This window comes from Ammospiza caudacuta, chromosome 16 (genome assembly GCF_027887145.1).
Source record: "Ammospiza caudacuta isolate bAmmCau1 chromosome 16, bAmmCau1.pri, whole genome shotgun sequence".
NCBI classification, from domain to species: Eukaryota; Metazoa; Chordata; class Aves; order Passeriformes; family Passerellidae; genus Ammospiza; species Ammospiza caudacuta.
The window spans coordinates 2,478,140-2,492,183 of record NC_080608.1 but is presented as its reverse complement, the minus strand read 5'-3'; the positions used below and the strand labels follow the sequence as shown (position 1 = coordinate 2,492,183).

At 57.8% G+C, this 14,044-nt stretch overlaps 4 protein-coding genes across 5 annotated transcripts in view; all 4 read left to right on the top strand.

Annotated features, from left to right (window-relative positions):
• Positions 1–14,044, top strand: part of LOC131565001 (protocadherin gamma-C5-like) — a 229,623-nt gene that overhangs the window by 153,084 nt on the left and 62,495 nt on the right. The gene's annotated exons all lie outside the window — the stretch shown is intronic.
• Positions 77–4,034, top strand: LOC131564923 (protocadherin gamma-B5-like). The gene is made up of 3 exons (XM_058815542.1): positions 77–2,516; positions 2,871–3,015; positions 3,731–4,034. Exons 1-3 carry the CDS (start codon positions 77–79, stop codon positions 4,032–4,034), a joined length of 2,889 nt encoding a protein of 962 aa, XP_058671525.1.
• On the top strand, positions 4,105–10,005 carry LOC131564922 (protocadherin gamma-A10-like). Its single transcript, XM_058815541.1, has 4 exons — positions 4,105–6,543; positions 6,590–6,708; positions 8,969–9,042; positions 9,767–10,005. The coding sequence occupies exons 1-4, from the start codon at positions 4,105–4,107 to the stop codon at positions 10,003–10,005; spliced, it is 2,871 nt and encodes a 956-aa protein (XP_058671524.1).
• On the top strand, positions 10,095–12,767 carry LOC131564921 (protocadherin gamma-B5-like). Its single transcript, XM_058815540.1, is given in 2 exon segments — positions 10,095–12,578; positions 12,726–12,767. Coding segments are annotated over 2 exon segments (2,526 nt in total).

Sequence of the window (14,044 nt, the reverse complement as noted above, 5' to 3'; positions counted from 1 at the left end):
TGTTTTGGGTGGCGAGAACGGCTGGAAGGGAGGCAGCGGCAGGAGGCAGGAGCGCGGTGAGCGCAGCGGGCAGAGAATGGCGGTGAGGCGGCGGCAGAGGCTTGGGCCGGGCGGCGGGCGAGCGCTGCTGGCCGCGCTGCTGCTGCTGCTGCTGTGCGTGTGGTGCCGGGCGGCGGCCGAGCGGGTCCGCTACGCCATCGCCGAGGAGCTGGGCAGAGGCTCGCTCGTGGGGCCGCTGGCGCGGGACCTGGGGCTCAGCGCGGACGAGCTGCCGGCGCGCAAGCTGCAGGTGGCGTCTGGCGGCAAGAAGCAGCTGAAATACTTCACGGTGAATGAGGAGAACGGGAACCTGTACGTGAACGAGAGGCTGGACCGGGAGGAGATGTGCGGCGAGTCGGCGACCTGCTCCGTCAGCTTCGAGGTGCTGGTGCACAACCCGCTGAATATTTTCCACGTCGAAGTGGCGATCGAGGACGTGAATGACAACTCCCCAGTCTTCAGCAATGCTGCTCTGGAACTTGACATAGGGGAATGGACGGGTCCCGGTGCTCGTTTTCCCCTGGAGATGGCCCAAGATGCTGACTCAGGAAGCAATTCGCTGCTGAGTTACCAGCTCACCAGCAACCCATCTTTCTCTCTGGTCATGAAGGAGAGCCCTGACGGAAGCAATCATCCGGAATTAGTGCTGGACAGAGCGTTGGACAGGGAGAAGGAAAGCTCTTTTGAGCTGGTGCTGGTGGCGGTGGATGCCGGGGATCCAGTTAGATCCGGAACTATCAGGATTCGGATCAATGTGACAGATGCCAACGACAATCCACCCGTATTCGGGCAGGACCAGTACCGTGCGAGATTGCGCGAAGACGCAGCCCCGGGGTCGAGAGTGTTAAACGTCTCTGCCTCCGACGCCGATATCGGCAACAATGCTCGCATCACTTATGGGTTTGGGAAAATGCCTGCCAAGGTACTTCAGAAGTTCATGATGGACACGGAAAGAGGAATGATCACGCTAAAAGAGGCTTTGGACTTCGAGGACACAAGAGGCTACACATTACTGGTGGAGGCGAGGGATGGTGGAGGTCTGGTGGCACAGTGCAAGGTGGTGGTCGAGGTGCTAGATGTGAACGACAACGCGCCAGAGATCACGGTTTTGTCGCTGTCGAGCCCTGTGCCGGAGGACACGCCAGCGGGGACCGTGGTGGCCGTGCTGAACGTAAACGACCCAGACTCGGGCGAGAACGGTCAGGTGTCGTGCGAGCTATCGGGAGAGGCGCCGCTGTCGATCGTTGCGTCGTCGGGCGGGTCGTACAAGGTGGTGACATCGGGCGCGCTGGACCGCGAGCAGGCGTCGGAGCATCGCGTGTCGGTGGTGGCCCGGGACCGGGGCAGGCCGGCGCTGCGGAGCAGCAGGGAGCTGGTGCTGGAGGTGTCGGACGTGAACGACAACGCGCCGGTGTTCGAGGAGGCGGCGTACAGCGCGTACGTGGCGGAGAACAACGCGGCGGGCGCGCTGGTGCTGCGCGTGCAGGCGCGGGACGCGGACGCGGGCGCCAACGGGCGCGTGAGCTACTGGCTGGCGGGCGGCAGCGCGGGCGCGGCGGGCGCGGCGCCGCTCGTGTCGGTGGAGGCGCGGAGCGGCGCGCTGTACGCGCAGCGCTCCTTGGACTACGAGCAGTGCCGCGAGTTCACGGTGGCCGTGCGGGCGCAGGACGGCGGCTCGCCGGCGCGCAGCTCCACGGCCACGGTGCGCGTCTTCGTGCTGGACCGCAACGACAACGCGCCCAGGGTGCTCTGGCCCGCCGCGGCGCCGGCGGCGGGAGAGGCTGCGGGAGGGGCGGCGGCGACGCCTTTCGAGGTGGTTCCGCGCTCGGCCGAGGCCGGCTACCTGGTGGCCAAGGTGGTGGCGGTGGACGCGGACGCGGGGCGCAACGCGTGGCTGTCGTACGAGCTGGTGCAGGCGTCGGAGCCGGCGCTGTTCCGCGTGGGGCTGCACAGCGGCGAGGTGCGCACGGCGCGCGCCGTGGGCGAGCGGGACGCGGCCAAGCAGCGGCTGGTGGCCGTGGTGAAGGACCACGGGCAGCCGGCGCTGTCGGCCACGGCCACGCTGCACGTGGTGCTGGCCGAGAGCTTGCAGGAGGCGCTGCCGGAGCTGAGCGAGCGGCCGGCGGGCGCCGAGGCGGCGGCGGCGGCGGCCGAGCTGCAGTTCTACCTGGTGCTGGCGCTGGCGCTGCTCTCGGCGCTCTTGGTGCTGAGCGTGGCGCTGGCCGTGCTGGCGCGGCTGCGCCGGGCCGGGCCGCCCGCCGTGCTGCGCTGCCTGGGCGCGCAGCGCTTCTCGCTGGCCGGCGCCGCCTTCCCGGCCGACTTCTGCGAGGGCACCTTGCCCTACTCCTACAACCTGTGCGTGCCGCCGCCCGCCCGCGCCGTGCCCGAGGCCGCTTGGCCCGCGCCGCCGCCGGTCCCCATCCTGTCGGCGGAGGAGCTTCTGGGCGGCGACTCCTGCGAGAAAGCAAGCCCGGGCAGTACCGCCTTGACGGGAGAGCAGCCGGCCGAATCCACCATACCGGAGGTCTGTAATCACCTATGCCTATTCTCTCCAAACCTTTACCTCCTAAGAGCGTGAGGCAGTCTGTTCTTGGTCTTCGTTTCTCTTTTGGGATTGTTCATACTGGCCTGCGTTTCAGTTAATTCCTTTGCGTATCCCATCCCGTATTTCTCAGCATCTAGCTTTACGAACGGGTTCTTTTTATCTCATCAGCTGATGATGAGACTTAGGCTCAATCTACAGGCTCCTAACTTTCAGCTATATCGAGTAAAGTCTTTCAGGATTGGTGGTGCTCTTATTCACCTTTTCCTTTCCTTCATTCGCTACTTAGAACAGGCAGGCATTAACGGCAGCTTTTCTTTGATGCCCTTGCGACTGCTCGTGCGTGAAACGTGGTGTTTGAAACGCTGGAAGTTACTAATGATGAAGGCAAATTTTAAGCGTGTAGAACGAGATTCGTTTTTGACGCCCGATATGTGAGATTTTATTTTCTGAGCTGTATTTTCGGTCTGCTCCCGAGTAACAACTGTAGAAAAAAACACTATTTACTGCTGCTTTTTTTTTGGCTTTTAAGTGGAATGTGCATATGCCTCACTGAGTATGATCGTGAGGAGTCATTTCTTTATAAAGAGCGCTCCACCCCTTTTCTTTCCCCCTCCCTCTTACATCTTTTGAGGGAAGGCAGCTGCAAAATACCGGGTTTTAACGAACAAAAGAAATGAGCATGTTCCGTGTCAATTCCTGCCTTATCAGTGTTCAAACGTAGGGCAGGGTTTCGCCCTTCAACTTGTGTTTTCCGAAACGTTTTGGGTTCACCGTAGCTTTTCTTTCGGTTTATCATTTGTTTTGGTTCACTTGGAAAGTTTTGTCTAAAAAGCTAGGTTTGTCTGATATGTTAAGAGTTACGAAAGCTCCAGGGGGAACTTACACCATACAATAAGATCTGATAATTCTATATGATGAGTTTAGGAAAACGGAGTGGATATTTCCTCCTTTGTAATCTTTATATCCCGAAGCGAAATACTGAGACTTGGCTGCTGGGTAATATCCCGTTGGTAATGGGTTTTGTCTGGTGTACTCCAAAGCGAGCATAAGTCTGTCTGTCTAAAGGAAGTTAAGCCATTGTCGGTGCCGAGCTTTCCTGGAAGGCGGCTGCCCAAAGGACAGCTTTAGTCCCGCTGATACTGGCAGAACTTTTCGGTGGCGACCGTCCCCTCCCCGCGAGCCGCCAGTGGGCGAGGCAGGGCGGGCAGCGCCGGGCAGCGCTCGGTGCCTGCAGTGCCGGGAGGAGGCTGCGGGCACCGCTGTTGACCGAGAGGAGCGAGAGGAAGCTCGGAGCGCTACCGGCAGCCCCGCCCGCTGCGGATCGGTTCGATCGGTTGTTCCCTGTCAGGCTCGGCGGCGGGCGATCTGCAAGAGTCCCCGAGGTACGGACGCTGCTACAGCGAGACGGAAGGGCCGACGGCAGAAGCTGGGAGCGCTTAGCGGGGTCTGAGTGGAACAAGGAGCAGGATCGGTAGTCAGAGGCGGGGAATAGCTGGCCGCAGTGCGGTGCCGCTGTGGAGATGTGCGCGGCGGGGAGGCGCTGGGGCCGGCGGCAGCGAGCTCTGCTCTGGGCCGTGCTGCTGGTGGCGTGGGAGGCGGCGCGGGGGCAGCTGCGCTACTCGGTGCCCGAGGAGATGCCCAAGGGCTCGTTCGTGGGCGACGTGGCCAAGGACCTGGGGCTGCAGCTACCCGAGATAAGCGATAATGCCGTCCGTGTTGTCTCCGAAGGTAATACCCAATATTTTGCTCTGCACGGGAAGACGGGACATTTGGTGACGGCGGAAAGGATCGACAGAGAGCAGCTGTGCGAAAGTGTGCAGCGATGCCTGCTGCGCTGTGAACTGATAGTGGAGGGGGAAATGAAGTTCTATGAAATAGAAGTGGAAATCTCGGACATTAACGACAACGCCCCTAGCTTCAAGGATATTGAGCTGGAAGAAAGAATAGGTGAGACGACAGCCCCTGGGTCGCGATTTCCCTTACCTGAGGCTCATGACGCGGACTTGGGCCGAAATTCGCTGCAGAGCTACGAGCTGAGTGGTGACGAGCACTTCTCGCTGGCCGTGCAGGCGGGCCCCGGCGGCGATCAGCGTCCCGAGCTGGTGCTGGCGAAGGCGCTGGACCGGGAGGAGGCGGCGTTTCACGAGCTGGTGCTGAGGGCGATGGACGGCGGCGATCCGGCACGGACGGGCACGGCTCGGATCCGCGTGACGGTGCTGGACGCGAACGACAACGCGCCCGTGTTCAGCCAGGCGGAGTACACGGTGCGTGTGCCCGAGGACGTGCCCGTGGGCTCTGTCCTCGTCACCGTCATGGCCATTGACGCCGACGAGAGACTGTATGGAGACGTAAATTACTCATTAAAGAAAATAACAGAAAGAGCTTTGAAGATATTCCGTCTAGACTTTGAGAGTGGAGCTATCACTCTGTTGCAAAGCCTGGACTTCGAGGAAGGCGAGTCTTACAAACTGGAGGTGCAGGCACGGGACGGAGGAGACCATTTCGACACTGCCAAAGTCACGATCACCGTCACAGACATAAATGATAACACACCAGTGATTTCTTTACGCTCAGCACTAAGTGAGATTTCTGAGGACGCTCCGACAGGGACGGTGGTCGCCCTGCTGCACGTGCAGGACCGGGACTCTGGAGCGAAAGGCGAGGTTCGGTGCTCGCTTGATGGGAACGTCCCGTTCCGCCTGGAGAAGTCCTATGAAGACTACTACCGCGTGTTGACAGCGAGAGAGCTGGACCGGGAGCAGGTGTCGGAGTACAACGTGACGGTGCGGGCGGCCGACGGCGGGTCGCCGTCGCTGCAGAGCAGCGCGGTGCTGGCGCTGCGGGTGCTGGACGTGAACGACAACGCGCCGGTGTTCTTGGAGGAGCGCTACAGCGCGCGGCTGGCGGAGAACAACGCGGCGGGCGCGCTGGTGCTGACGGTGCGCGCCACGGACGCGGACTGGGGGCAGAACGCGCGCGTGCGCTACCGGCTGGCGGAGGGGCGGGTGCGGGGCGCGCCGCTGTCGTCGTACGTGTCGGTGCAGGCGGAGACGGGCGCGCTGTACGCGCTGCGCTCCTTGGACTACGAGCAGCTGCGCGAGCTGCAGCTGTGCGTGCGGGCGGAGGACGGCGGCGCGCCGGCGCTGAGCAGCAACGTGTCGGTGCGGCTGCAGATCGTGGACGAGAACGACAACGCGCCGCAGGTGCTGTACCCGCCGGCGGCCGCGGCGGCGGCGTGGTCGGGCGTGGAGCTGGCGCCGCGGCGGTCGGAGGCCGGCGCGCTGGTGGCCAAGGTGGTGGCGGTGGACGCGGACGCGGGGCAGAACGCGTGGCTGTCCTACGAGCTGGCCAAGGCCACGGAGCCGGGGCTGTTCCGCGTGGGGCCGCACAGCGGCGAGGTGCGCACGGCGCGCTCGCCGCTGGCCCGCGACGCGGCGCGCCACAGCCTGGTGGTGCTGGTGCGGGACCACGGGCGGCCGGCGCTGTCGGCCACGGCCACGCTGAGCGTGGTGCTGGCCGAGAGCGTGGCCGAGCTGCTGGCCGAGCTGGGCAGCGCGGCGCACGAGGCGGCGGCGCCGGGCGAGCCGGCCGCCAGCCTGACGCGCTGGCTCGTGCTGGCCGTGGCCGCCGTCTCGTGCCTCTTCGTGGCCTTCCTGCTGCTGCTGCTGGCGCTGCGCCTGCGCCGCTGCCACCGCCAGCAGCTGCTGCCGCCGGACAGCGGCGCCTCGCGCGGCGTGCCCGTCTCGCACTTCGTGGGCATCGACGGCGTGCGCGCCTTCCTGCAGTCCTACGCGCACGACGTGTCGCTCACGGCCGACTCGCGCAAGAGCCACCTGCGCTTCTCGGCCGCCAGCTGCTGCGACACCCTCCCGGCCCGGCCGCCGCCCGACGAGCCCGCGCCGCTGCTCGGCGACGAGGACCCGGCCGGCGCCCTCCCCTCGGACCCCGCCCCTCCCTCGGTGAGTTTCTGCGGCCAAATTCTTTGTGCGACGGTTCCCTTCACAGCTCCCCTCTCCTTTCTTCCCGTGGTCCGCGTACGGCGTAGGAAGAATTGCAGAGAAGGAAGCCAAGGCCCCTTTCATCAGCACTCGGGCCCTGGTGCTGCTTGCCGCGGGCAGGCTGACGTGGGGTCAGTGTTCAGGCTTAAATTTGTTGGGCACGATCGGAAAAGGGAGGTTGCTCTTGGCTGGAGGCTTGTTCTTTGTCTTTTTATATGGCTGCGTTTAATTTCTTCATTTCTTCTCCTGACAAGTGTGATTCCTCTCAGCATTCTATAATCTTGTGTATGGTTTGCATTTAATGGAAATGGAATTTACATTGTTTGGAGTTTCAAGTGTTTCCTTGATGACACATGGTCCTGAGCAGATAGACCTTGTTTTGGAACAACACTTAGGCGCTCGTTTTGTAACATCACTTTAAACTTTGCGAATCGTTTATCTTCAAATTTAACCATGTGCTGAAAGAGGATGAGCAGTTTTTGTGATGACTGGGTCGTTGTTAGAGCTGTGTATCGCTTTTGTTCCTGAGAGTATTTTATTTTAGTTAGTAGCACTCATTTCCTTTGTGTATATGTGATTAGTCTCAGACAGTGAGAGATTTTGCGTACCACTTTTCTTTCAAAGGAGGCTGGCTGCGGTTGTAGCTGTCCCGTGGCATAATGTTTGGCCAGGGTGAAAAAATCTCTTTTTGTAGGAACAGGCCAGATTAAAAGTTTGCTGCGATTTTTTTTTTTTTTTTAATTCTAAAAGGTGTAAAGTAGTGTAGAAATTCAGTTCGTCCAAGCTGTTATATGAGACCCGCATTTGTGGCTCCTTGTATTTTTCCTTTTTTACTTTACAAAGAATTTACATATAGGACCTGTGGGCATGGCCTTTGGTGTGAGCGTCTGAGTAAATGTGGTTTTGGACGTTTTACTCCCTAGATACCCTTCTCCTTTACCTACTACTGTTGAGATAATCTGAAATGTCAGGCTATTGAGCTTTGCAGAAAAATCCATCTGCCTTTCCTGGTAAATGGGGATGGCCTGATGGTGGTGGATGTTAGAGATGCTTTAGCAGGGGTTTGATTGCATATTTTTGCAGATTATGAGGGTCAGAGAATACCCTGGATGTTGTTCAGGGCTGGAGACAAGAGTCCTGTGACCTGAGTGTGGAGAGCCTTTAAACAGGAGAGACATTGTTTGCTCTTCTCCTTGTTCAGTGTTCAGCCCTACTTTTGTGCAATGTGATTTTCTTCTTCCCTGGTAAATTTGCCCTAACAGATCTTACTTCAGCTATGTGGGAAGCCCTGGGAGGTTCTTTCTGTGTGTTCACAGGTTGTTGTGGTGTTTAAATTAATGGTTTAATTAGGTTCTTATGACAAGTGCCATAAAGGGAATTTCGAGTGGAGCCAACTCTGTATTCATTACCTGCTAAGTACCCGAACTCGGTGCCTGACCTTGGTGCCATCATCATCAAGAGTCTTTCTTGATCCCCTCCTGTCGGCAGACGTAAACCTGTTGCCGTGCTCATTTTAATAGAGGTGTTTTCTTGTTGATTTTCTGGAAGAAATACTCATGCTTGTCTCGTACTCAGGTTGAGAAATGAAACTTTATCCACGGCAATGGGAAGCCGTGGGAGGAACTTTTCTTTTGGTGCCGCCTCTCCACGAAAAGGGGTTGAGGAGAGATTTGTTTGTGAGAACGTAATGTTGGAGACAAGGCATGTGTATTTTTGACTCGTGTATTTATTCATGACTTTCTGAAAATTGTCTAGAGGTGTCTTCATTTTTTGATACTCCTTCATTTGTACTGAAAGGGCCAGGTTGTGTGTTCACCATTTTGGTTTTCACTTTCATTATGTTTTCTGGCAATGGTAATTTTTGGGTGCAGAGGGAAACCTTGCACTCAGAGTAGGAGAGTCAGCCATCCTCCAGAAAACCCATGTGCTGGACAAAGGTGGTGTTACCTTTGAGTGATACTTTGATGAGTGAATCACAAATTGAGATGCTGATGTCTTATAGCCTTCACAACACTTCAGAATTGTCGAGATTATTGTCATGAGCACAAAAATCGCTGTGCATGCATTTATGTGTAGAGATTCTTGGGATTTGAAAAGATGTGAGAGTGACTTTTAATACTGTCTGTCCTCAAAATTTCATTTATATTGTGTGATGACAGAGAGAATTCAGTCTATGCAGAGACAAGGCCAGTGTAGGATATTACTGTGGTATGGCTTGAAATGGATAACAGAAATGTGTAAAGTTCCATTTGTCCTCGTAGTTTGATGAGGCCTGTGGTCCCAAGTTCTTTTTTTCTTTTTCATAGTCCAAGGAAATGACTGTGGCTGGGGTGTGTGGTTTGAGGTCCTGTGTGCTTGGTACATGACAGTTTCCTTTGTTGTGTAGCTACTACAAGTGGCAGAATAAGAATTTAGACATTGTGGTGGTTTTAGGAGCGTTGTCTAAATACCCAGACCAATGTTGGTTGTGTCTGTACTTAGAATGCAGTTCAAGTAGGCTGAGAGACTGGTTTTGATCCAGGAATTTGGTATGTCAAAGGGTTTTTTAAAGGAAAATAGTTAGATTTCATCTCTAGGGTCTAGGCCTGTGTCATTTTTTCCCTGTGTTCCCTTTGCTGAAAGTGAATGTCAGGCATCCAGCAATAAAGAACCATGTTGCTTGGATAGAATGGCTTATAATTCCGATGTAAAACTTCTTTTTTTTTGGTTCTATGAAAGACTCAGAAATAGCTTTGCACTTATTCCCTCTAAGGTTCTGATATATGGAGACAAAAAAGAAGATATTTTATGACTCAGAAAAAAATAATAAACGTTATTCATTCTTATCATAGAGCTCTAAACTTTGTTTTAGGCTGATCTGTTTCTCAAGTTAATGTGTCCCATGTAAGAGAAGTAGAATTCAAGATGCTTGAAGGAGAATTGAAACTTTCTCAACGTCATTCCTTACTGTAATATCATTCCTTTTTCTTATAGATTAACTACGAATTTTTTAAGAGCAGCTTAGTTCCATTGTGTATTGCTCTGCCACGAATACTTCCATCTGAGGTTTCAATGGGACTAAATAGCATGAACTGAAAGAATGCCCAGAAGCCCATCTGACTTAGTAACGCCTCTGGAGTCACACCGAGTCAGAGCTCCCGCTCTCGGTGTTTTTGGTCGGGGAGAGCCCCCGGGGCCGGTGCAGCCGCTGAGCCCCGCCCAAAGCCGGGCGCCCTTGAGCGCGGCCGTGCGGCGGCTGCAGTGTCGCGGCGGCGCCTCCGGGTGTCGCTGTTGGCCGCCGCCGAGCGCCGCTGGAGCCGCCGCCGCCGCAGCGTCCTGCCCCCGCAGGCTGCTCGCTCGCCCGGCGCCGGCCGCAGCGGCAGCGGCACCGACAGCAGCAGCGGCGGCGGCGAGAGGCGGCCCGAGCGGTGTGGGTGGCTTTGAGCGGTGTCTGTTGTGGGCGGCGAGAGCGGCTGGAAGGGAGGCAGGACAGCGGCAGGAGGCAGGAGCGCGGCGAGCGCAGCGGGCAGAGAATGGCGGTGAGGCGGCGGCAGAGGCTTGGGCCGGGCGGCGGGCGAGCGCTGCTGGCCGCGCTGCTGCTGCTGCTGCTGTGCGTGTGGTGCCGGGCGGCGGCCGAGCGGGTCCGCTACGCCATCGCCGAGGAGCTGGGCAGAGGCTCGCTCGTGGGGCCGCTGGCGCGGGACCTGGGGCTCAGCGCGGACGAGCTGCCGGCGCGCAAGCTGCAGGTGGCGTCTGGCGGCAAGAAGCAGCTGAAATACTTCACGGTGAATGAGGAGAACGGGAACCTGTACGTGAACGAGAGGCTGGACCGGGAGGAGATGTGCGGCGAGTCGGCGACCTGCTCCGTCAGCTTCGAGGTGCTGGTGCACAACCCGCTGAACGTTTTCCACGTCCAGGTGGATATTCAGGACGTGAATGACAATGCGCCCCGATTTCAGAGAGACAAATTTCAGCTGGAGATCAACGAGCTTACTTCCCCCGGTGCCCGTTTTGCCGTGGGCAAGGCTGACGACGCGGACGTGGGTAGTAACTCGCTGCAGGGCTACGAGCTGGAGACCAATAAGTATTTTGTGGTGGAGGTGAAGGAGAGCCAGGATAGCAGCAAGTTCGCGGAACTGGTGCTGCGCCACGCACTGGACCGAGAGGATGAACCGAGCCTTAAACTGGTGCTGACGGCTCTGGATGGCGGAGACCCGCCCCGGACTGGCACCGCCCAGCTGTGGATCAACGTCACGGACGCCAATGACAACCCACCCGTGTTCGCGCAGGACCGGTACCGCGTCAGCCTGCGCGAGGACACGCCTCCAGGAATGGTTGTATTGAATGTCTCTGCCTCCGATGCCGATGCCGGCACTAACGCCCACATCACCTACGGCTTCGGGGAAACGCCGGCCAAGGTTCTCCAGAAATTCTTTATAGAAGCCGAGACTGGGGCGATCACGCTAAAAGAGACACTGGATTTCGAGGAGACGCGAGGATACACGTTGTTGGTGGAGGCAAGAGACGGAGGTGGTCTGGTGTCGCATTGCAAGGTGGAGGTGGAAGTGCTGGATGTTAACGACAACCCACCAGAGATCACGCTGCTGTCGGTGTCGAACCCCGTGCCCGAAGATTAGCCGGTTGGCACCGTGGTGGCTCTCCTGAACGTGCACGACCCAGACTCGGGCGAGAACGGTCAGGTGTCGTGCGAGCTATCGGGAGAGGCGCCGCTGTCGATCGTGGCGTCGTCGGGCGGCTCGTACAAGGTGGTGACATCGGGCGCGCTGGACCGCGAGCAGGCGTCGGAGCATCGCGTGTCGGTGGTGGCCCGGGACCGGGGCAGGCCGGCGCTGCGGAGCAGCAGGGAGCTGGTGCTGGAGGTGTCGGACGTGAACGACAACGCGCCGGTGTTCGAGGAGGCGGCGTACAGCGCGTACGTGGCGGAGAACAACGCGGCGGGCGCGCTGGTGCTGCGCGTGCAGGCGCGGGACGCGGACGCGGGCGCCAACGGGCGCGTGAGCTACTGGCTGGCGGGCGGCAGCGCGGGCGCGGCGGGCGCGGCGCCGCTCGTGTCGGTGGAGGCGCGGAGCGGCGCGCTGTACGCGCAGCGCTCCTTGGACTACGAGCAGTGCCGCGAGTTCACGGTGGCCGTGCGGGCGCAGGACGGCGGCTCGCCGGCGCGCAGCTCCACGGCCACGGTGCGCGTCTTCGTGCTGGACCGCAACGACAACGCGCCCAGGGTGCTCTGGCCCGCCGCGGCGCCGGCGGCGGGAGAGGCTGCGGGAGGGGCGGCGGCGACGCCTTTCGAGGTGGTTCCGCGCTCGGCCGAGGCCGGCTACCTGGTGGCCAAGGTGGTGGCGGTGGACGCGGACGCGGGGCGCAACGCGTGGCTGTCGTACGAGCTGGTGCAGGCGTCGGAGCCGGCGCTGTTCCGCGTGGGGCTGCACAGCGGCGAGGTGCGCACGGCGCGCGCCGTGGGCGAGCGGGACGCGGCCAAGCAGCGGCTGGTGGCCGTGGTGAAGGACCACGGGCAGCCGGCGCTGTCGGCCACGGCCACGCTGCACGTGGTGCTGGCCGAGAGCTTGCAGGAGGCGCTGCCGGAGCTGAGCGAGCGGCCGGCGGGCGCCGAGGCGGCGGCGGCCGAGCTGCAGTTCTACCTGGTGCTGGCGCTGGCGCTGCTCTCGGCGCTCTTGGTGCTGAGCGTGGCGCTGGCCGTGCTGGCGCGGCTGCGCCGGGCCGGGCCGCCCGCCGTGCTGCGCTGCCTGGGCGCGCAGCGCTTCTCGCTGGCCGGCGCCGCCTTCCCGGCCGACTTCTGCGAGGGCACCTTGCCCTACTCCTACAACCTGTGCGTGCCGCCGCCCGCCCGCGCCGTGCCCGAGGCCGCTTGGCCCGCGCCGCCGCCGCCGGTCCCCATCCTGTCGGCGGAGGAGCTTCTGGGCGGCGATTCGTGCGGGAAGCCAAGCCCGGACAGTCAGCTCGCCTTGGGAGAGCAGCCCGCCGAGCCCGACGCACCGCAGGTCTGTAATGCCTGAGCTTCTTCTGCTTTGAAAAGTTCCCGGAATGTCACCATTGTTTCCCGCGTGTTCTTTGTATGGTGTCCCTGGGGATTCTTCATCCGTATCATCACGCAGCGGCTGAAGTTTTTCGTTTTTCCTCCTTTGCAGCTTCAGGTGACAGGCTTTGGCAATACCTCTGCTTTCGGCTAGTAGCGGCGCTTCTGCGTCTTTGTCCTTGTTTCCCGGGTTTGTGTGAGTTGCACGGTCCTGTCTCCGTGACGGACTGAATTAAGGAACGGGCTGTCTCCTGTTCACTGAGAGCAGGAAGCCGTTGGTTCTTCGTTGGTCACAGGTTCAGCTTCAGGCGCGAGGTTTTGTCTTCAACAGTTGAGCTTAACAAATTAGAATTTGCTAGCGACATTGAAAGCTGATTCGTATTGTGTAGAAGTAGAATTGCTGACTGTGCATGATGGATTCAAGGGAAAAAAACCCAAAGCACAGACATCTGGCGTTGTCGCTCGTTTTGGAGTCAGGGGTAATGCAGCAGAGGGATTACATGGCTTCGTTTATGCGTCCTGGCTGATTCTGTTTTGCTCTTCATGATCTTTATTTCGTACACTGGTGGGAGTGCTGAAAGATTTCTGTTTCAAACATTGTTTTATTTCTATCCTCTTTTCACAATAATGTTGGGGGTTTTATTAGAACGCGCATATATTGCGAACATCAAATTTTTGCAATTCTGTTTATCGGGATAAACATCTGATATACGGAGGGATCCCATGTAAGGGAGACTAGTCAGAGGAGCGTTTAGGTACTTGAATCAGGCTCGTTTGCACACTAATTAGTGGTCAGCACAGTTTCAATGTTGTACTTTTGTTCTGCGGTTCCGTGATGTTTTTCTTGAACACATCACATATCATATCATATCATATCATATCATATCATATCATATCATATCATATCGTTCTTAGAAATACTTAGCTGAATAGCTTACTAACGAACTACGGTGCTGTACACACTGAATTTAGGAAAAAAGAAATCCTAGAATGTCTTGATTAATTGTAAATGTGTATAAACTAAGGAAACACTATATCCACTGGGAAAGTATGTCAAATATTTCAAATCCTGAAGTTTTCCTTTCTGAGTTTCAGTTGCATCTTTATTTGTACCTATAATTTAATCCTGTAATATCTAGCTCCCTGACTCCAAGAATTCAATTGCTCTCATCACACTTGTGTTAAGGAACCTGATAGTTTTGTATTTTCGGCAAATGCTATCTTCCCGTTTTCTCTCTGTGAGGCTGTTGTTGAAGGTGCTTCTGAACAAAAAGGATAAGATTAATAATAAGCTACAGGGGAAAATATCTATTTAATTCACGTATAACAACATTTATAAAGTAATGAGTTTCCCGTGCGATTAAAGAACCCCGCCCGCAGATTGCCTCTGCCATCCTCCCGATGGTGATACCCTGGAGGATGAAAGCAGAG

What these genes read in the sequence shown, in the direction of transcription:
- LOC131564923 (XM_058815542.1), top strand. Translation starts at nt 77, where the DNA reads ATGGCGGTGAGGCGGCGGCAGAGGCTTGGGCCGGGCGGCGGGCGAGCG. An exon ending in CGAGAAAGCAAGCCCGGGCA is followed by an intron (nt 2,517 to 2,870) that starts GTACCGCCTTGA and finishes TTCGCTACTTAG; the next exon opens with AACAGGCAGGCATTAACGGC. An exon ending in TCGTTTTTGACGCCCGATAT is followed by an intron (nt 3,016 to 3,730) that starts GTGAGATTTTAT and finishes TGATACTGGCAG; the next exon opens with AACTTTTCGGTGGCGACCGT.
- LOC131564922 (XM_058815541.1), top strand. Translation starts at nt 4,105, where the DNA reads ATGTGCGCGGCGGGGAGGCGCTGGGGCCGGCGGCAGCGAGCTCTGCTC. An exon ending in CGGACCCCGCCCCTCCCTCG is followed by an intron (nt 6,544 to 6,589) that starts GTGAGTTTCTGC and finishes TTCCCTTCACAG; the next exon opens with CTCCCCTCTCCTTTCTTCCC. An exon ending in GTCTAAATACCCAGACCAAT is followed by an intron (nt 9,043 to 9,766) that starts GTTGGTTGTGTC and finishes GGGCCGGTGCAG; the next exon opens with CCGCTGAGCCCCGCCCAAAG.